We start from the raw sequence: 23031 nt of genomic DNA on the forward strand, positions 1-23031 counted from the left end.
ACTGTGCCAACCATGGTGATTTTCCTCTTCAGGAGCTGCTGCCTGAGTTCATAAGAAGTGAAGAAATTGTCACACGTGACATTATGCCCCCACCCTGCATGAATCTACAGGTAGCTAACTAACCAAGTTCAATGTTAGCTATCTAACATTAGGCTATAACTAGCAATGCAAATGGTTCTGAGATACGAATATCATGAATACACAGATCATACACGTAGCGTTAGCCAGCCAGCAAACAGTACACTTTAACCTCTTAAATTTAATGGCAAAATGTAGATTTCCGTCTAAATAGACATACCCAAAAGTAACTGCTATTCATGTGTAATTACATGATTCTGATATGCCAAAACGTGGTATATTTTGAAAGAAGACATCTGGGAGATAATGAGGAAATGATCAGAAGATAGGAGATACATAGTTCAGAATACACAAGATCAGTCACACACAAAATAACCTTGTTTTTTTATTGTTTAAAAAAAAAACTTTTTTCATTGACAAGCTATAAGTGAATTATTGATTCCCAGAACTGGAACCACAACAGGTGGCTTCCACAAGATGTGAAAAATATCAGAAAAAAAATGGAATTGATAGACCTAACAACTAGAAATGGACATATGTTTTAGTAAGGGGTGTCAGGTGTGGTCACGGGACATTTCCAAGTGTCCCTAAACCTCTCCAAAGTGGAATATGTCTGTAAATTAGATCATTCCAGTGCTATTACATATATATGCAATCCCTAAATGCAATGTGTTCAGTTTAAAAATGTCCACCATATCAGCCTCACTCAAACATTGTGGTGGTGTTATGGGGTATCCAGGATACATTCAAGTGTCCTTTCAACCTCTCCAACGTGTCCGAATGTGGTAATTTCATTGTTTTTGCAGACTGGATGTGTCTAAAGGTTGTTGTTCACTTTAAAAACTAAATGTATTTAACACCAACTTCTCTCAAACATTGTGGTGGTGTCGGGGGACAGACAGGGGATATCCAAGTGTTTTTTCAACCTCTCCAAAGTGCCTGAAAGTTTAGTCTTGGCATATCCAATGTATTGGTCCCACATACACATGAATTGAACTAGCTGCTCTCGGAAGGCCAACTGGGAGAGAGGGGTTTAAACTTTTGCTTTGGCCATCTGCTTGTGGGGAATGAAAGCATTTACTGTAGCATGGTCCACAAAGCGGTAAAAAAAAGTATTAGACCTATTCTTGTGGAGGGCCTGGTAGTGGCCTTTCAGAGCACAAGATAGGTCGACACCCCCAATAGTGGCATAGTAGTCCTTCACAGAAATGGAGACAGTCTTCCTCTTTCACCCTCCTTGGTTGTTATTAAATGCCTTATGCTGTGTGGTGAGCATGGTTACTTCCCTAGTGTCCTTCCATTTCACAAAAAGCATATTGTTAGTCCTGATCCAATGTATGGTCCTCTCTCCGCTGTCTTTGTCATGTCATTTACCTTGATCTTGGGGAAACTGATTATATTAGGACAAATGGTGCCACAAGCCCCTATTTTTTTTTCAAGAGGTCTATGTTAAGTGGATGTAGAACCATCAGACAGGGTGATTGACATAGCAGTGGTGAGTGAAGGCCTTGACCGGCAGGGGGTGCTTGCTGGGGAGGGGTGGCTCCCAAATGTCATCATCCAAAAATCTGCATTCTCCACTCTGTGGTGAATAAAATAAAGGGATGTATTGTTGTAAAACAGACAGAATTACAGTTGACTCAATTTACAAAACAACATTACTGTAAATGTAAAAACATCAAGCCTAAACTGTATCTGTACAGTGACTCACATAGAAGGTGTGAAGCACACACACACGATGCAAACAGTAACACTTTGTACACTAAGACTTGTAGTTATTATTTTATTTATTTAATCTTTATTTAACTAGGCAAGTCAGTTAAGAAAACATTCATATTTACAATTATGGCCTACCAAAAGGCAAAAGGCCTCCTGCGGGGACGGGGGCTGGGATTAAGCATTTAATTCAATTAAAATAAAATATAGGACAAAACACACATCACAACAAGAGAGACAACACTACATAAAGAGAAACCTAAGAAAACAATAGCATAGCATGGCAGCATCACATGACAACACAGCATGGTAGCAACACAACATGACAGCAACATGGTAGCAACACAACATGGCAGCAGCACAGGGTACAAACATTATTGGGCACAGAATAGCACAAAGGGCAAGAAGATGGAGACAAGAATACATCATGCAAAGCAGCCACAACTGTCAGTAAGAGAGACCAAGACAGCGGTGAGAACCACAAATAAATAATGGCCATGAGAATTTAGTGGCCTCTCCAAAGATACAAGGATGGAACTTAGAACAGCAAACAGTGAACTAATATGAAACATAGACAATGACTACTTTGGAATTATATAACAATGAAATTATTAGTTACATAAGCCTACATAAACTAAATCCAAAGCACAAAAAGCAGACAACAAAATACATATAAAACATTAGCTATAGAAAGTCATGAAAATAATTTACTTACTGATCTAAAAATGGATCCAATCCTTGTAGAAAGCAATCTTCATCAACCGAGTCTAAATACTCGTTGTTCAAATCGCTCCCCTGATCCGAGTTCAAAGCTTCTATGGCGCTATACTTATTCATAACTGCCTTTTTTTAGCTTAGTTTTTAGCTTTTTTTCCCCCTTGAGAAGCGATCTTTTATGAAAGCAATTAAAGTAAAGCGATGAAATCTGTTTACAATGTAATGTAGCATGCTCGGTGCATCTTGTCTGTAAGCAAGGTAGCAATAGTTCACATTACACATAAAGGGTTTTAGGCCTTGCTTTGTCCCACCCAGGTCAACTGCATATCCCTGGAAAGCTTATCTCATTGGCTACAAGGTGCCATAGTAGCCAATCCCCTGTGTAATGATTGCATACGTCATATTTTGGCGGTCCAAGCACTTAAAAGATGCACCCTTGATGTTGTTTTTAAGTTTTTGCAAACTTTTCTTTCGGATGTACAATCGTTGCAAATTGAATAATGGGTAGTTTCAGGCCCCGAAATGAACATAATTGTACACTTCCAAAGCCAACTAAAAGTGAGGGCAATGGGGCTTCTGTTCCAAACTTCCCTTGCTTGGCTAATCATTTGGACCGCCCTCCAAGATGGCGATGGAGATTCCCCCAAGGGCATAAGGCGAGGGTAAGTGGACGAGAGTGTGTCTTTTAAGTGTTTGGATGGCAACCCTGGAATGTAGGTAGCAGTCATCATCATCGGCTCAGCCTGCACTTATACATTTGTATGTCCATATATGGTAGTAAGTCACACCAAAGATTTTAAGGCACAGATCAAAAGCCAAGATATTCAGCATTCCGCAGACACTCTGCTTTTGCAGATATGGGCTACCATTATCTCAGCCAATCATGGATAGCGGGAAGTTTGATGTCTTTTTCGTGGGCTAAACCAACTAGGATCGTAATTTAAAAATGTTATTTGTATTTACAGATGGCATACAAGTTTGTTATTAAGGCACATGAAAGTTCCAGAAGGCATTTCTGCCAAACAAACACATTTAGATTTTTCAAAAAAGTTTTAAGTTCAAACGACTCATCTGTGAAGTAGAGGGGCGACATAGGCCTGGTTTCCTGAAACGAGTCCCAAATGTCTAAAAACCTGTTTTTGCTTTGTCATTGTGAGGTATTGTGTGTAGATTGCTAAGTATTTTTTTTTTCAAATCCATTTTAGAATAAGGCTGTAACGTAACATAATGTGGAAAACGTCAAGGCGTCTGAATACTTTCCGAATGCACTGTAGGCTCTAGAAACCTCTAAAACCCACTAGAAATCACACTATAGACAACCACAATAGAGCTTGTGATTTTGGAATTGAACGGCAGATTTTGGCTGGGATTTTTTTGCATACCCTTTTTTAATATTCAGAATTGATCATTTACATTTACATTTACATTTAAGTCATTTAGCAGACGCTCTTATCCAGAGCGACTTACAAATTGGTGCGTTCACCTTAAGACATCCAGTGGAACAGCCACTTTACAATAGTGCATCTAAATCTTTTAAGGGGGGGGGTGAGAAGGATTACTTTATCCTATCCTAGGTATTCCTGAAAGAGGTGGGGTTTCAGGTGTCTCCGGAAGGTGGTGATTGACTCCGCTGTCCTGGCATCGTGAGGGAGTTTGTTCCACCATTGGGGGGCCAGAGCAGCGAACAGTTTTGACTGGGCTGCGCGGGAACTGTACTTCCTCAGTGGTAGGGAGGCGAGCAGGCCAGAGGTGGATGAACGCAGTGCCCTTGTTTGGGTGTAGGGCCTGATCAGAGCCTGGAGGTACTGAGGTGCCGTTCCCCTCACAGCTCCGTAGGCAAGCACCATGGTCTTGTAGCGGATGCGAGCTTCAACTGGAAGCCAGTGGAGAGAGCGGAAGAGCGGGGTGACGTGAGAGAACTTGGGAAGGTTGAACACCAGACGGGCTGCGGCGTTCTGGATGAGTTGTAGGGGTTTAATGGCACAGGCAGGGAGCCCAGCCAACAGCGAGTTGCAGTAATCCAGACGGGAGATGACAAGTGCCTGGATTAGGACCTGCGCTGCTTCCTGTGTGAGGCAGGGTCGTACTCTGCGGATGTTGTAGAGCATGAACCTACAAGAACGGGCCACCGCCTTGATGTTAGTTGAGAACGACAGGGTGTTGTCCAGGATCACGCCAAGGTTCTTAGCGCTCTGGGAGGAGGACACAATGGAGTTGTCAACCGTGATGGCGAGATCATGGAACGGGCAGTCCTTCCCCGGGAGGAAGAGCAGCTCTGTCTTGCCGAGGTTCAGCTTGAGGTGGTGATCCGTCATCCACACTGATATGTCTGCCAGACATGCAGAGATGCGATTCGCCACCTGGTCATCAGAAGGGGGAAAGGAGAAGATTAATTGTGTGTCGTCTGCATAGCAATGATAGGAGAGACCATGTGAGGTTATGACAGAGCCAAGTGACTTGGTGTATAGCGAGAATAGGAGAGGGCCTAGAACAGAGCCCTGGGGACGCCAGTGGTGAGAGCGCGTGGTGAGGAGACAGATTCTCGCCACGCCACCTGGTAGGAGCGACCTGTCAGGTAGGACGCAATCCAAGCGTGGGCCGCGCCGGAGATGCCCAACTCGGAGAGGGTGGTGGAGAGGAGGATCTGATGGTTCACAGTATCGAAGGCAGCCGATAGGTCTAGAAGGATGAGAGCAGAGGAGAGAGAGTTAGCTTTAGCAGTGCGGAGGGCCTCCGTGATACAGAGAAGAGCAGTCTCAGTTGAATGACTAGTCTTGAAACCTGACTGATTTGGATCAAGAAGGTCATTCTGAGAGAGATAGCGGGAGAGCTGGCCAAGGACGGCACGTTCAAGAGTTTTGGAGAGAAAAGAAAGAAGGGATACTGGTCTGTAGTTGTTGACATCGGAGGGATCGAGTGTAGGTTTTTTCAGAAGGGGTGCAACTCTCGCTCTCTTGAAGACAGAAGGGACGTAGCCAGCGGTCAGGGATGAGTTGATGAGCGAGGTGAGGTAAGGGAGAAGGTCTCCGGAAATGGTCTGGAGAAGAGAGGAGGGAATAGGGTCAAGCGGGCAGGTTGTTGGGCGGCCGGCCGTCACAAGACGCGAGATTTCATCTGGAGAGAGAGGGAGAAAGAGGTCAGAGCACAGGGTAGGGCAGTGTGAGCAGAACCAGCGGTGTCGTTTGACTTAGCAAACGAGGATCGGATGTCGTCGACCTTCTTTTCAAAATGGTTGACGAAGTCATCTGCAGAGAGGGAGGAGGGGGAGGGGGAGGAGGATTCAGGAGGGAGGAGAAGGTGGCAAAGAGCTTCCTAGGGTTAGAGGCAGATGCTTGGAATTTAGAGTGGTAGAAAGTGGCTTTAGCAGCAGAGACAGAAGAGGAAAATGTAGAGAGGAGGGAGTGAAAGGATGCCAGGTCCGCAGGGAGGCGAGTTTTCCTCCATTTCCGCTCGGCTGCCCGGAGCCCTGTTCTGTGAGCTCGCAATGAGTCGTCGAGCCACGGAGCAGGAGGGGAGGACCGAGCCGGCCTGGAGGATAGGGGACATAGAGAATCAAGGGATGCAGAAAGGGAGGAGAGGAGGGTTGAGGAGGCAGAATCAGGAGATAGGTTGGAGAAGGTTTGAGCAGAGGGAAGAGATGATAGGATGGAAGAGGAGAGAGTAGCGGGGGAGAGAGAGCGAAGATTGGGACGGCGCGATACCATCCGAGTAGGGGCAGTGTGGGAAGTGTTGGATGAGAGCAAGAGGGAAAAGGATACAAGGTAGTGGTCGGAGACTTGGAGGGGAGTTGCAGTGAGGTTAGTGGTTAGTAGTGATCAAAGGGCCAGTTTAATAAAATAAAAACATGTCCAAATCTGGAGGGACACCAGTTGAATAGCCCTGCTCTAAACTATGTAAACACTAAATCTGGCCATAAATTCTAAACTCTAAATCCCAACTCTAAACTAAAATGGAAACTCTAAATCCTAACTCTAAACTCTATCTGTATGATATAGAGCTGTGATTATAATGGTGGTATTTATTGGTGCTTATGTCTTTTCAACAATAGGTTTGCAGTAGTCACATCTGAGCTTTCTGAACTCTGTCCTCAGCATGATCAAACGTTGCCCTTAGAAGTGGTGTGTGCAGGAATGGCGGGTGTGTGGACAGCCAAGCGTATAATTGTGTTTGTGTTTGACAGTGTATATGTGTGTGTGTCCATCAGTTTGAATGTGGAAAACCTTCTTAAACCCTCTACCCTTTCGTAGTTTCACACTTCACTCTGGTTGTTACTGCCCCAGTGACTAACTGACAGCCAATGTGGAACATCCTAGAAGGATTCAATACATAATGCATGACCAGCACAGTTTCTGCCTTCTGCAGGCTGTGTGTGTGTGTGTGTGTGTGTGTGTGTGTGTGTGTGTGTGTGTGTGTGTGTGTGTGTGTGTGTGTGTGTGTGTGTGTGTGTGTGTGTGTGTGTGTGTGTGTGTGTGCATCTCTGGGTGTATTAGCTCAGACGTGGTCATGACTGGAGTCACCTTCAGTGTCTGACCATGTCAGTGACTACCGGTCTGAGATGCCCAGGGCCAGACACAGAGACACAGAGAGAGAATGTGATACACACATCCTTGCCAACTCTGACAACATAATTCTGTGCCATGTGGCGGCTGGGGGATTGGGTCGGGTGGGGAGTAGTTCACAGTGTGAGAGAGAAAGTATGTAAGCGAGAGAGAGAGTCAGGGAAGGACACTGAGTGAGTATACAAAAAAGTGCCTGTGTGTCTTGTGACGGCCATTAATTTGTCTGAACCATCTCTGCTTCTCCTTCCAATAGGGCGCTTCCCCTTTAATTCCCAATTAAATAGCCAGCATCAGATGCGAAAAAGGTAGTTGTGATGCTGGTGCGAATGAAGATGTGTTCAACCGTCAGTTCCGAAGCTTCTTTACTCCGCTTGTTTTGTTGTATTTAAAAGTGTGCTTTGAAGCTTTGTCTAAAGTTTAAGCAGGATCGGATCCACTCATTTCTTCCTTTGGACTACACATCCCATTTGGTCTCCGCTGTTTTGTCATGTTCTTTCTGTGCTGGAGATCTGTTGGCAGATTGGATTGTCTGACTACAACTTTTTTTGCAAACGGTATTTCATTTGTGATTTATACCGTGTTGAGTCCAGTGGCGACCTGCTTGTCGACGATACCTGGAGGTTTTCTTGAGAAGAGCCGCCCGAGCTCTTTTCCAGGTATGCCAACAGCGACGGACGAACATCTGGGCTGAAGGTATGTTGACCTCCACTTCTTGCTCGGGGAAGAGCGGAGGCTGATATCCCATGGAGCATTCGAAGGGGGATAGTCCAGTAGCCGAGCAGGGGAGAGTGTTCCTGGCATATTCATCCTAGACCAGTTGCTGACTCCAGGTGGCGGGGTTACTGGCAGCAAGACACCGGAGTGCCGTCTCCATATCTTGATTAGCTCGCTCCGACTGGCCGTTGGACTGGGGATGAAACCCGGAGAACAGGCTGACTGACGACCCGATAAGGGTACAGAACACCTTCCATAATCGGGATGAAAACTGAGGACACCAATCTGAGACAATGTCGACCAGGAGTCCATGGATTTGGAAGATGTGCTGCACCATGATCTGGGCCGTCTCCATGGCGGAAGGAAATTTAGGAAGAGGAATGAAATGGGTGTCCTTGGAGAACCTGTCAACCACCGTCAGGACCGAGGAAGCCCAGTGATAAAATCCAGGGAAATATTGGAACGGGGGCGATGAGGAACAGGAGGTGGCTGGAGAAGACAAGACGGAGCTTGTTGTGGAGTCTTGTTTTGGGCACACACCATGCATGCAGCAACGAAGGCCGAGACGTCAGGAGCCATGGTGGACCACCAGAAGCACTGTTGGAGGAAAGCCAGGGTAAGATGAGCACCTGGATGACAGGTAAGCCTGGAGGAGTGAGCCCATTCCAGGACTTGGGACCGGACCAAGTATGGAACGAACATCCGTTTTAGCCGGGCCTCCCCCAGTGTCCGGCTGGGAACGTTGTGCTTTGCGAACCAGAGCCTCAATACCCCAGACAACCGCAGCCGCCAAACATGAGGCAGGGAGAATGGTCTCTGATTCTGAGGGTTTGGCAGCGAAACTGTACAGATGGGAAAGGGAGTCCGGCTTCACATTTTTGGACCCTGTGCGGTAGGAGATGGTTTAATTAAACCTAGTGAATAACAGAGCCCAACGGGCCTGCCTAGAGTTAAAGCACTTGGCTGTGCGGAGATATTCCAAATTCTTGTGGTCGGTCCAAACCAAAAATTGAGTTTCCGCCCCTTCCAGCCAATGCCTCCACTCCTCCAGGGCCATCTTTACTGCTCGGAGTTCCTGGTTGCCAACGTCATAGTTCCTCTCTGCCGAGTTGAGACGATGGGATATGAAGGCACAGGGATGAAGCTTTTGGTCCTGGATGGATCGCTGGGAAAGAACGGCCCCTACTCCCATGTCGGAAGTGTCAACCTCCACGACAAACTGACGGGTTGGATCCGGATGGATGAGGATGGGACAGTGGTGAATCGTTGCTTCAAATCCACAAAAGCCTTCTTTGCTGCTGGGGACAATGTGAACGGTACCTTGGGAGAGGTGAGTGCAGAGAGGGGAGTCACCAGGTCACTGGACAGGTAGCAATGAAATGCCCCGCAGCACCGCAATACAGACAACTGTTGGAGCTTAGCATATGTGAACGTCCCCTAGGTGATAATCTAGCTCTTTCCAGTTGCATAGGTTCTGGTATATCCGACTCACACATCGTCGATGATTCTTGAGGGAGCTCGGGTGGCTTCGGATCCTCTTGGAAAAACCATTCTCAGGGACTTCAGGTTTCCCTCGGAGGTGAGCGAGCCACTGTGGATGAACGAGTGTGCCCGAGACCAGACCTCCTCTCACACCTGTGTTTCCCTTAGGCGTCCATCAATTCTAATGGTGAGGGCAATGAGGGAGTTGAGGTCCACCAGTTGTTCCCGAGCAGCTAGCTCATCTTTTACCACCTCAGATAATCTGTGAAATTTTTTTTTGAAAAGAGACTCCGGATTCCGGGGACTCTCGACGGCCAACGTGTGAAAATCAACCGCGTAGTCTGCCACACTACGGGAGTTGACGTAATTCAAGAAGTTTACTGGCCGCCTCTCTCCCGGATACCGGAGAATTGAATACCTTCCTCACTTCTGCCATGAAATCCTCCAGGTAACAACAAATGGTGGATTGTCGCTCCCAAGCTGCCGTAGCCCAGGAGAGCACCCTTCCCGACATTAGCGTAATAACATCTGCTATCTTAGATCGGTCTGAAGGAAACAAAGATGGCTGTAGCTCATAAATAAGATAGCACTGAGAAAGAAAACCCTGGCAGGTACCAGGACCCCCAGAATATCACTCCGGTGGAGGTAAGCAGGGTTCTTGGGGTAGGCTGTACAAGCTCACCACTAATAGGGGAAATAATGACTGGGTGGTTGGGGTTTCTTAGTGGTAGCAGGCAGCCTCTGAGCTAACTCCCTGATTGCTCTATAATCTCCTTAAACCCTTGGTCGTTGCATTCCGTCAAGGAAAGGAGCCCTTCCAAAAGGTCCTGTAACAGCTCCTCATGTCTCCCGATGGTGGCTCCCTCCAGGGGGACAGCATAGCGAAGCTGGTCCGAGTCTGCTGGGTCTGTCATGGCCCGTTCGTACTATAAGGGCACAAGGCAAGACCCAGATGCAGATGGTTAAAGTCTGTGTAGTTTATTTATAATCCAAAAGGAGTAGGCAAGAGAATGTTTGTGGACAGGCAAAAGGTCAAAACCAGATTCTGAGTTTCCAATAGGTATATAGTGGCAGACAGGCTGGAAGTCAGGGCAGGAAGAAGGGTCAGGCAGGCGGGTAAAGAGTCCCGTAAAAACAGGCAAGGTTCAAAACCGGGAAGACTAGAAAAAGAGAATAGAAAACAGGAGCATCGGAAAACACGCTGGTTGACTTGAAACCATTCAAGACAAACTGGCACAGGAGACAGGAAACACAGGGATAAATACACTGGGGAAATAAGCAACATCTGGAGGAGGTGGAGACAATCACAAGAACAGGTGAAACAGATCAGGGCGTGACAAGTTGTAGTTGAAAACTACTGAGATTTGATACTCTTTAGGGTTGTGTGGTAAAAGAGTTTGATATTTTGATTGTATGATAGAGACTGGGTTTACCCTACACTTTTATTAACGGACAAACATTGCGTGACTAAGGTCACTTGAGTTCACTCAACTCCTTTACCGGGCTGGAATCTTTTCGGCCTGAGGTACAGGACTTTTCTTGAGGAACCAGAGCTTATTGTTTGTTATATTATTATGTGTGATTATTTATGTTGGTAATACAACCCATGCAACAGAACAGTTGTTTTGAAGTTATTTCCAATGTTTTAAGGATTTATGAAAAGTGTATGTCCATACTGACTTTTGCATGAGTCCTTCGTATCGTTGTAGACTTCACGGACCAGACGGGACTCATTCCCTCACACACAAAAAGGAGAAAGCAATATTTTCTCTGGTAGGCACAACCTACCTGGCACCCCCACAAACAATAACCTCAAGTCAAAACTATTACAGTCTATTACAGTCTGTGCCTGCCAATGTATGTGTGTAGAGTACTCTTTGTCTGTCAGATTTGCAAGCCCAATAGTGTGAATTGTAGTCAAACCATTAAAGTCAGGTTGAGTGTGAATTCCATACACCCCGGAGGATATACTGTGTGTGCATGTGCAGGATAATGCTAATGTGACTGTCACAGATATCTGTCTGAGGTGCTACATCTTCCAGCTGTGAAACTGACGTAATGTGCATTATATTATTAGGTGCTGAAATCTGGAGCTATTTAACAATTTACCTGTGAAATTGCAGCTAAGCTGTCCCTGACCTTCCTTACTAAGGTGTGGTAATGATCTCTACCTTTGTGTGTGTGTGTGTGTGTGTGTGTGTGTGTGTGTGTGTGTGTGTGTGTGTGTGTGTGTGTGTGTGTGTGTGTGTGTGTGTGTGTGTGTGTGTGTGTGTGTGTGTGTGTGTGTGTGTGTTTGATGGGATGACTAAGTTATGATTCCAGTCATGCTGCCAGTGGCTGTCATCTCACGCTGCAATATCAGCCGTCTCCATCTTCAAGCCTCTTTATCTTTGAATCAACAGCTAGGGATCTGTGTGTGTGTGTGTGTGTGTGTGTGTGTGTGTGTGTGTGTGTGTGTGTGTGTGTGTGTGTGTGTGTGTGTCTGTGTGTGTGTGTGTGTGTGTGTGTGTGTGTGTGTGTATGCTATTCACAGAGGTGTATGATGTAGAAGCCATCCAGAGCTCCCAATCACCACAGTTCATCCCAGAGATGGATTTAGGGACCAGATCAGTGTTATGTTTGATGTTCTCAGGGGTCCTGGCAGGGACAGCTAACACCCTCTGCTTTCTCATCAAACACCTGCTAAAGAGATGGTTATCGCCAAGAAGACGGGACATTTCAGAGCAGTGTGTGTGTGTGTGTGTGTGTGTGTGTGTGTGTGTGTGTGTGTGTGTGTGTGTGTGTGTGTGTGTGTGTGTGTGTGTGTGTGTCACGCTCCAAGGCCAGAGCAGACAGGATATTAGTTGTCACCACAGAGGGTAGGGCAGGACTGTTGGGATCTTAGCTGATAAAAAATGACTTCAATAATTAAAGGTTTTGTCTTCTGGTGTCCCTGTCAGTCATCCCCTTCCCACCTCCTTTTTCATCCTCTCCTCCTCCCTCTCTCCTTCCCTGAACAGAGCGGTGTCCCAAACAGCCCACCTGGGGTGGTAAGTGCCATTATGAGAGTGTCCTGTGTGTGTGTGTGGTCCTTGTGGGAGTGTGTGTCCTGTTGGCAGATGTCTGGGCTGAGCTAAAAGCTCCATGGCCTCAGGCAGTCCTTCCTTCCTTTATGGAGCATGACAACTTTAGAGGGAGGGATGGAGGGATGGAGGGATGGAGGGAGGAGAAGGTAGACAAGGAGAGTACTGAACGATGGTGGGATAGATGGAGAAAGAGGTGTTGTGGTGTCTGTCTGTGGGATGTGGTTTGGGAGGCAGCATTATGACACATATGAATATGAATGTCAATTGCCAAAAGTACCATCAACCACACAAATCAAATTTTATAGGTCTCGTGCACATGGTTAGCAGATGTTAATGCGAGTGTAGCGAAATGCTTGTGCTTCTAGTTCCGACTATGCAGTAATACCAGTAATTAACAGTAATTAACTAATTCACAACAACTATCTTATACACACAAATGTAAAGGGATGAATAAGAATATGTAATGTACATATAAATATATGGATGAGCGATGGCGTGCGGCATAGGCAAGATAGTGTAGAATACAGTATATACATATGAGATGAGTAATGTAGGATATTTAAACATTATTAAAGTGCCGTTATTTAAAGTGACTAGTAATAAATTTTCAGTCTCTTTATTGAAGTGGCCAGAGATTTGAGTCTATGTGTTGGCAGCAGCCTCTCTATGTTAGTGATGGCTGTTTAACAGTCTGATGGCCTTGAGATGGAAGCTGTTTTTCAGCCTCTCGGTCCCAGCTTTGATGCACCTGTACTGACCTCGCCTTCTGGATGATAGCGGGGTGAACATGCAGTGGATCAGGTGGTTGTTGCCCTTGATGATCTTTTTGGCCTTCCTGTGACATCGGGTGGTGAAGGTGTCCTGGAGGGCAGGTAGTTTGCCCCCGGTGATGTGTTGTGCAGACCGCACTACCCTCTGGGGAGCCTTGCTGTTGAGGGCGGTGCAATTGCCAAACCAGGCGGTGATAGCCCGACAGGATGCTCTCGATTGTGCATCTGTAAAAGTTGATTGGTTTTAGATGACAAGACAAATTTCTTCAGCCTCCTGAGGTTGAAGAGGCGCTGTTGCACCTTTGGAGGGTACTATGGTGTTATTAAATGCTGAGCTGTAGTCAATGAACAGCATTCTTACATAGGTATTCCTCATTTCCAGATGGGATAGGGGCAGTTTGCAGTGTGATAGTGATTGCATCGTCAGTGGACCTTTTGGGGCGGTAAGCAAATTGGAGTGGGTCTAGGGTATCAGGTAGGGTGGAGGTGATATGATCCTTGACTAGTCTCTCGAAGCACTTCATGATGACAGAAGTGAGTGCAATGGGGCGATAGGGATTTAGTTCAGTTACCTTAGCTTTCTTGGGAACAGGAACAATGGTGGCCACCTTGAAGCACGTGGGGACAACATACTGGGATAGGGATTGGTTGAATATGTCCATAAACACACCAGCCAGCTCATCTGCGCATGCTCTGAGGGCACGGCTAGGGATGCCATCTGGACCGGCAGCCTTGCGAGGGTTGACACGTTTAAATGTTTTACTCACGTTGGCCACGGAGGAGAGCCAACAGGCTTTGGTAGTGGGCTGTGTCGGTGGCACTGTATTGTCCTCAAAGTAAGCAAAGAAGTTGTTTAATTTGTCTGGGAGCAAGACATCAATGTCCGCGACGGGGCTGGTTTGCTTTTTGTAATCCGTGATTTACTCTAGACCCTGACACATACGTCTCATGTTTGAGCTGTTGAATTGCGGCTCTACATTGTCTCCATACTGACGCTTTGCTTGTTTGAGTGCCTTGCGGAGGGAATAGCTGCACTGTTTGTATTTGGTCATGTTTCTGGTCGCCTTGCCATGATTAAAGCGGTGGGTCGCACTTTCAGTTTTGTGCGAATGCTGCCATCAATCCACGGTTTCTGGTTAGGGAACGTTTTAATAGTCACAGAGGGTACGACATCTCCGATGCTTATAAACTCGCTCACCAAGTCAGCGTATACAGTTGAAGTTGTAAGTTTACATACACCTTAGCCAAATTCATTTAAACTCAGTTTTTCACAATTCCTGACATTTAATCCTAGAAACAATTCCCTGTTTTAGGTCAGTTAGGATCACCACTTTATTTTTCAAATCTGAAATGTCAGAATAATAGTAGAGAATGATTCATTTCTGCTTTTATTTCTTTCATCACATTCCCAGTGGGTCAGAAGTTTACATACACTCAATTACTACTTAGTAGCATTGCCTTTAAATTGTTTAACTTAGGTCAAACGTTTCGGGTAGCCTTCCACAAGCTTCCCATGATAAGTTGGGTGAATTTTTGCCCATTCCTCCTGACAGAGCTGGTGTAACTGAGTTAGGTTTGTAGGCCTCCTTACTCGCACACACTTTTCAGTTTTGCCCACAATGTTCAATAGGATTGAGGTCAGGGTTTTGTTATGGCCACTACAATACCTTGTCTTTGTTGTCCTTAAGCCATTTTGCCACAACTTTGGAAGTATGCTTGGGGTCATTGTCCATTTGGATGACCCATTTGCGACCAAGCTTTAACTTCCTGACTGTTGTCTTGAGATGTTGCTTCAATATATCCACATAATTTTCCTACCTCATGATGCCATCAATTTTGTGAAGTGCACCTGTCCCTCCTGCAGCAAAGCTGCAACATGATGCAGCCACCCTCGTGCTTCACGGTTGGGATGGTGTCCTTCAGCTTGCAAGCCTCCCCCTTTTTCCTCCAAACATAACAATCGTCATTATGGCCGAACAGTTCTATTTTCGTTTCATCAGACCAGAGGACATTTCTCCAAAAAGTACGATCTTTGTCCCCATGTGCAGTTGCAAACCGTAATCTGGCTTTTTTATGGCGGTTTTGAAAGTGGTTTCTTCCTTGCTGAGAGGCCTTTTAGGTTATGTCAATATAGGACTCGTTTTACTGTGGATATAGATACTTTTGAACCTGTTTCCTCCAGCCTCTTCACAAGGTCCTTTGCTGTTGTTCTGGGATTGATTTGCACTTTTTGCTCCAAAGTACGTTCATCTCTTGGAGACAGAATGCATCTCCTTCCTGAGCGGTATGATGGCTGCGTGGTCCCAGGGTGTTTATACATGCATACTATTGTTTTTACAGATGAACGTGGTACATTGAGGCGTTTGGAAATTGCTCCCAAGGATGAACCAGACTTGTGGAGGTCAACTATTTTTTTTCTGAGGTCTTGGCTGATTTCTTTTGATTTTACCATTATGTCAAGCAAAGAGGCACCGAGTTTGAAGGTAGGCCTTGAAATACATCCACAGGTACACCTACATTTGACTAAATTGATGTCAAGTAGCCTATCAGAAGCTTTTAAACCCATTACATAATTTTCTGGAATTTTCCAAGCTGTACAGTCAACTTAGTGTATGTAAACTTCTGACCCACTGGAATTGTGATACAATGAATTATAAGTCAAATAATCTGTACGTAAGCAATTGTTAGAAAAATGACTTGTGTCATGCATTAAGTAGATGTCCTAACCGACTTGCAAACTATAGTTTGTCAACAAGAAATTGGTGGAGTTCTTGAAAAACGAGTTTTAACCTCTTAGTCCGCCCCATCCCGCATGCGGTATCGTTACTACAGCCTCAAGCTCATTAGCATAATGCATCATTAGCGATTTTTAAAAATCGCAAATGAAACGAAATAAATATGCCTGTTCTCAAGCTTATCCTTTTCTTAACAATCCTGTCGTCTCAGATTTTCAAAATATGCTTTAGAACCAGAGAAAATCACTAATTTGTGTAAGAGTGGTGATAGCTAGCTTAGCGTTAGCATTAGCATTTAGCACGCAACATATTCACAAAAACCAGCCAAGGAATCAAATAAAATAATTTACCTTTGAAGAACTTCAGATGTTTCAATGAGGAGACTCTCAGTTACATAGCAGATGTCCAGTTTTTCCTGAAAGATTCTTGTGTAGGACACATCGTTCCCTTTTGTTACTATGCATATGGCTACCGAAACTAACCGAAAATTCAGTCACCTACATGTCAAACTTTTTCCGAATTAACTCCATAATATTGACTGAAACATGGAAAACGTTGTTTGAATCAATCCTGAAGGTGGTTTGTCATATTTCTCTCCGTTGAAAGCACCGTCCTTGTAGCCTGGTTTGTTCTGAGATTTGAATGGAAAAATACCGGGACCTGACTTTTGCGCACCAATTGCCACGCAGCCACCTAGCGGGACACCTGGTAAATGTAGTCTCTTATGGTCAATCTTCCAATGATATGCCTACAAATACGTCACAATGCTGCAGAGACCTTGGGGAAACAAGAGAAAGAGTCCGTTGATTCCTGTCGCATTCACAGCCATATAAGGCGATCATGGAAAACGTAGCCTCAGAAATCCTGTGCATTTCCTGGTCGGTCATACATCTTGGTTTTGCCCGAAACATTTGTTCTAAGGGACTCACAGTGAAAATCTTTGCATTTCTGGAAACGTAAGACTGTCTTCTTTCCAAAGCTATCAATTCCAAGCATATTCGAGCATCTTTTCGTGACAAAATATTGCGCTTAAAACGGGCACGTCTTTTTATCCAAAAATGAAATACTGCCCCTATAGGACTAACAGGTTAATGACTCCAACCTAAGTTTATGTAAACTTCTGACTTCAACTGTACATCAATGTTGTTGTCTGAGGCTATCCGGGAACATATCCCAGTCCACGTGATTGAAGCAATCTTGAAGCGTGGTCAGACCAGCATTGTATTGACCTAAGCACGGGCGTTTCCTGTTTTAGTTTCTGTCTGTAGGCTGGGAGCAAAAAAATGGAGTCATGGTCAGACTTGCCGAAGGCATGGCGGGAGTTGGCTTTGTATGCATCGCGGAAGTTCGAGTAGCAATGACCCAGAATGCTACCAGCTCGTGTTGCACATTCGATATGCTGATAGAATTTTGGAAGTATTGTTCTTAGGTTATTTTTGTTAAAATCCCCAGCTACAATAAATGCATCCTCGGGATGTGTGGGGGTGTACACAACTGTGATTATAATCAAAGAGAATTCTCTTGGAAGATAATGCAGTGGGCATTTGATTGTAAGGAATTCTTGGTCAGGTGATCAAAAGGACTTGATTTCCTGTCTGTTGTTGTGAATACACCATGAGTCGTTAATCATAAGACATACACCCCCGCCTTTCTTCTTACCAGAGAGATGTTTGTTTCTGTCGGCGCGATGCTTGAAGAAACTGGGTGGCTGTACCGACTCTGACAACATATCCAGAGTGAGCCATGTTTCCGTGAAACAGAGAATGTTACAATCTCTGATGTCTCTCTGGAAGGCAACTCGTGCCCTAATTCCGTCCACCTTGTTATCTAGAGATTGGACATTGGCAAGTAATATGCTCTGGCCCGTTCCTGTAGGTTCATGCTCTACAACATCCGCAGAGTACGACCCTGCCTCACACAGGAAGCGGCGCAGGTCCTAATCCAGGCACTTGTCATCTCCCGTCTGGATTACTGCAACTCGCTGTTGGCTGGGCTCCCTGCCTGTGCCATTAAACCCTACAACTCATCCAGAACACCGCAGCCCGTCTGGTGTTCAACCTTCCCAAGTTCTCTCACGTCACCCCGCTCCTCCGCTCTCTCCACTGGCTTCCAGTTGAAGCTCGCATCCGCTACAAGACCATGGTGCTTGCCTACGGAGCTGTGAGGGGAACGGCACCTCAGTACCTCCAGGCTCTGATCAGGCCCTACACCCAAACAAGGGCACTGCGTTCATCCACCTCTGGCCTGCTCGCCTCCCTACCACTGAGGAAGTACAGTTCCCGCTCAGCCCAGTCAAAACTGTTCGCTGCTCTGGCCCCCCAATGGTGGAACAAACTCCCTCACGACGCCAGGACAGCGGAGTCAATCACCACCTTCCGGAGACACCTGAAACCCCACCTCTTTAAGGAATACCTAGGATAGGATAAAGTAATCCTTCTCACCCCCCCTTAAAAGACTTAGATGCACTATTGTAAAGTGGCTGTTCCACTGGATGTCATAAGGTGAAAGCACCAATTTGTAAGTCGCTCTGGATAAGAGCGTCTGCTAAATGACTTAAATGTAATGTAAATGTAAGCGGTGGATCCTGTGCTCGCCTTCTGAGTCTGACCAGTAGGCCGCTCCTGCGGCGACCGCGTTGTTTTGGGTCGGCCTCTGGGATAAGATCGTATGTCCAGGGTGGAGGTAATGATGGTAAGTTGACATCACTTTAATATCCAATAGTTCTTCACCGGCTGTATGTAATAACACATGAGATTTTCTGGGCTAACAATGTAAGAAATAATACATAAAATAACAATGAACTGCATAGATTTCTAAGAACCTGAAACGAGGAGACCATCTCTGTTAGCGCCATTGCTCAGGCTGGGTTGACTCAGTGTATATGGATGGAGGAGAGGAGCACATAGAAGAATACTGTGAAAAGGAGGGGAGAGAAGAGAGGGAGTGAGCTGCAGAGATTTCTCCAGCAATCAGACCAACACTCCACTCCACACAAGTGAAGTCGGTGTTAACTCAAGCACTCAACTACAGCATACCCCCCCTCACACACACACACACACTAGCCTTCCACACCGCAAAGATGGAATACAGCACCAGCCGTCCTATACAGTACCAGCCGCCCTTTACTGTGATCCGGACCCAGTCATCCATATTATGTGAAGAATGTGCAGATAATGGTGGATAACTGAGGGGCCTCTGGGAAAACACCCACACTGACAGAGGAGCATCCTTAAAAGGCTTAGCTCGGTCTCCAGCCATCCATACTGTGTGGAGAGCGTGTGTGTGGCGTTTAGGGGCTGCTAAGAGCGCTGCAGTATAGCCGGCTGAACTCAAACTGAGGAAACAAGCATCTGAGTGAGAGAGTGGTACACATTGAGTCTGCAATCAGCCATCAGAGACACTCAGACAAATTATTTTATTTTGCTACAGCGAAAACAGTGTCTTATAAGCCCATGTAGGCTGTGCATCCTTGCATGACACTAATAATAAAATCAATCGCACATGGTTCTAATTTCAGGACCTGTGTGTGTGTGTGTGTGTGTGTGTGTGTGTGTGTGTGTGTGTACCCTCTCTTTCCTGCTCACTCTAAACTGTAGAATCACCCATCTGGGCCCTCCCCTCTCCAGAGACACAATCAGTTTTTAACCACTCCTCATAAACAGCCCATCTGTGGTCCTTGGTTAAGTTGCTTGGACCAGCCGGCCCCCAGAAACAGCCCAAAATAATTCAGCCGAGATCAAAACAGACAACAATGATCTAAGGTCAGTTTTGTGATTTCCCCCTTGTGGTCATAGGATTAGGAGAGGGTAAAGCAGGTCCTAGATCAGTGCTCACGGGAGGAACGCTTCCTGTCTAGACTGGAACAGTGCTGGTTCCATTACTGTTATCTGTCAGAATGTGTCAGAGTTCTGAGTTCCAATTACAGGAGCAGAGAGATGAGGAGGCGAGGAAGAGCGAGGAAGAGAGGAAGAGGTGTGCACTGATGGGTGACTCACCCTGAGGATCGTCAATGGGACACAATATTCCCCAGCGCTACACACAGAAATGGAAGGGTCTGCACTGACTGCACATATTGGACAGATTTTACCCTGATACGACAATTCATATGGACCGATTTACAGGGAACTCTCATTCCCTGAGGGTTGAGACGTGTTTTGTTCAGTTGTGGTTCCGTTGATTGCTAAATGCACAACACCTGGTTGTTGGAAGTCGGTTTGGCTGGCAATGAGATGCCGTATGGAAATCATCAGGCGCAACAAATTGACGGGGTTGATCTTTAAAGTGACGCACCTGCATCTGCAGGAGTCATGAAGGAGTCATGCTCCATTGCAAAGCAACCAGATACTTTTCCTGGTTGTCACTACTACCTAATTGTCTTGTCATGTCATCATTTCAGTCTATCCAAGCCCTATTAAAGCATGTCATATGAATGTTTCTATGTACTTTGAGCTGACTGTTGAACCAGACCCAGTTGTTTGGCTGTGGTGCGATGAAGACGTGAGAGCAATGTGATATGCTCTCATCTCCTCCCTCCACAGTCATTAAGCTGTGAGCTGATTTGATGAGATATATTTCTCTGTCTTTGCCTGACTCGCTTTTTGTCTGTTTTTCTCTCCTCTCTCTGCTCTTTTTTATTGCTCTCTTTCTCTGTCGCTCTTCCCTATCCCCACTCTCATATCTCTATCTCACCCCCCCTCTCTCTGTGTTTAATAACAGTAGTATCCAGTGAAGTGTCAGAAGGTGACAGTTTGGGGAGAGTGGGAGAGCACAGAGGGAGAGCACAGAGGGAGAACACAGACTGACAGAGTAGATTATGTTAGCCGGGTCTGTCCAGGGAATTCTGCCATGGAGTAACTTGTTCCTGGTCTGTAAATTAGCCTACTAGGCTGTGAGCTGTCTGGAGAAGTTCCGACAGATGTACTAGATCTAATTCTACCTTCTGTGCCAGCTTCCGAGTTAAAGAGCCAGAACCTTCCTGGCTTATTGATGTTTCTCTCTAAAGACCTTGGACCTATTGGATTTGAAGAGAATAAAACACTTAACGAATGAAAACCCTCTCGTTGCTTTCCACGATCGTCTTCGGCTATTGTGTTTTTAAGTTATTTTTTTTGTCATGTAATGCTGATTTTTAGATTAGGTGGTTGTCTTGCCAGCATTTCCAGCTGAGAGAGAGAAAACGAGACAGGAAAGGAGAGGAGGGTAAGAGAAAGAGGGAGGGAGAATAAGAAGGTCAGAGAAGACATTGTCAAGGAGATGTTCTGTTTGCACCTTGTGAGAGAGTTATAAATTGAACGTAAGAGCACTACGATTTATTTAATTACATTTTATGTAATCTCAACAAAAATCTATCTTAAATCACTGCGAATGCTCTTACCTCGCCCATTCTTCCCCCAAGCTGCTTTTTCACATTGCCAGAGAGAGATAATTGCAATGCTGTGTACCAAGAATGACCCATACTATCTGTTTGTCTATCTACCTTAGGCTATAGTGTTTATTCTGTAATGTAACCTGAAGTAGAGCGCGGGAAGACAGTCTCCTGGGTGTGTGAAAGGCAGCGGGAGATATAGCTATTGAAGAGAGAAGGCCACTGGAGAATACTTAGTAGGGGTGCTTGTCCAAATGGCACCCTACTGCTTATATAGCGCACTACTTTTGACCGAGGCCCATAAGGCTCTGGTCAAAAGTAATGCACTATGTATGGAATAGTGTGCCATTTGGACAAACCCCCACTGTAGTGTTACACATTGCTTCAGTCCACAGACATTAGAGACCCTGTACTGTGAGGATGTTTAGAAAAAGAGAGTGTGGCTGCTTATAGATCATGTGTTAGCAATAGAGAGCTAGCCTTGTAGTAATAAATAAATAAATAAATAATAAATAATACATCTGTCATTCTTTTTGTTCTCCACAGGCACTGATAAGCCTTTTCTCCTTCCTTCTGGTGTGGTTCTGATCCGGTTCAGTTCTGATCTGAGCGTGAGAATGGTGCGTTGGAGCGTGAGAATGATTCTGTTGAGCCTCAGCTCATTAGCTCTGAGCTACGCTGTCGGTAAGTTCTCTCTCTCTCTCTCTTTGTGTTATATATTCTGTTTACTCCTCCCTCCTCTCCACTCATCTCCTCCTGTCTTCTCTATTTCCCTCTCCTCCCCTTTCTCTTTTATTCTCCTTACCCTTATGTTCCAATGTCAGTTCCGTTCCTCCTCGCATCACCACTTACTGTCAGATCTCCTCTCACGTCCACTCCATTAGTTCGAATCTTTCAATACTACCAAGGAATGTGGCTACTGTCAGTCCTGGATGGTGAATTGGATAAAATGACATTTCCATAAGAGTGCTGTTCACTTCCTGAATTGACTAGTAAATTAGGATGGACTTCAGCTCCGGGCTACTTCCCCATCAATATGAACACATCCACTATCTCAGTCGTTCTCCACTATCTCAATCTCCCACCCACATGCAACCTCTTTCAGTTATTGTGCTCCCCTAGCCCCCACAGCCTCTCACTCCACACACGTACACACACTCAACATGACCATGCATCTTATCAGACTGATGGTTTGGTGTGCGATGGGTGGGTTTGGGGGTTGAGTGTGTGTCTGGAGAACCAAAAGTAAGGGTCCTGCGCCTCTGGGGGGCTTCAGGCCAGATTAAAATTTCATGTTGTTATTTTAGACCAGCGGGCACAAGGGATTCGATTTTTTTTTTGTTTATTTATTTACTTGACGACAGAGTGGAAATAATTCAGCGATCTCATGAATGATAGATGAAGATGGTGTAGCGTTCCTTTGTTGAAATGAACAAGATTTTCCACTGTTGCCAAATGTGCAGTTACTCATAGTCAATCCCTGTGGACAGAAATTGTAATTATTAGCCTCATCAATGCTCCGTTGGACTGTTGATGAAGTGAATCACACACACACACACACACACACACACACACACACACACACACACACACACACACACACACACACACACACACACACAAACTGCATAAACAAAACTTAGTATAGTATTAATCAATACCCAACATGAAGGAGGAGTCACACATACATAAACTCAGTAAAAAAAAGAAAAACGTCCCTTTTTCAGGACCCTGCCTTTAAAGATCATTCGTAAAAATCCAAATAACTTCATCAGATCTTCGTTGTAATGGGTGTTTCCCATGCTTGTTCAATGAACCATAAACAATTAA

The 23031-nt window shown here is 45.4% G+C and overlaps 1 protein-coding gene across 1 annotated transcript in view; it reads left to right on the forward strand.

The window, feature by feature from the left end:
• Positions 1–23031, forward strand: part of LOC115142941 (contactin-2-like) — a 90444-nt gene that overhangs the window by 46490 nt on the left and 20923 nt on the right. The window contains exon 2 of the mRNA XM_029682828.2: positions 21748–21885. Within this exon, the coding sequence (XP_029538688.1) occupies positions 21819–21885 (67 nt within the window). The 5' untranslated portion in view covers positions 21748–21818. The remainder of the gene's footprint in view (positions 1–21747; positions 21886–23031) is intronic.

The sequence above is a fragment of the Oncorhynchus nerka genome, linkage group LG15, assembly GCF_034236695.1.
Source record: "Oncorhynchus nerka isolate Pitt River linkage group LG15, Oner_Uvic_2.0, whole genome shotgun sequence".
Lineage (NCBI taxonomy): Eukaryota > Metazoa > Chordata > Actinopteri > Salmoniformes > Salmonidae > Oncorhynchus > Oncorhynchus nerka.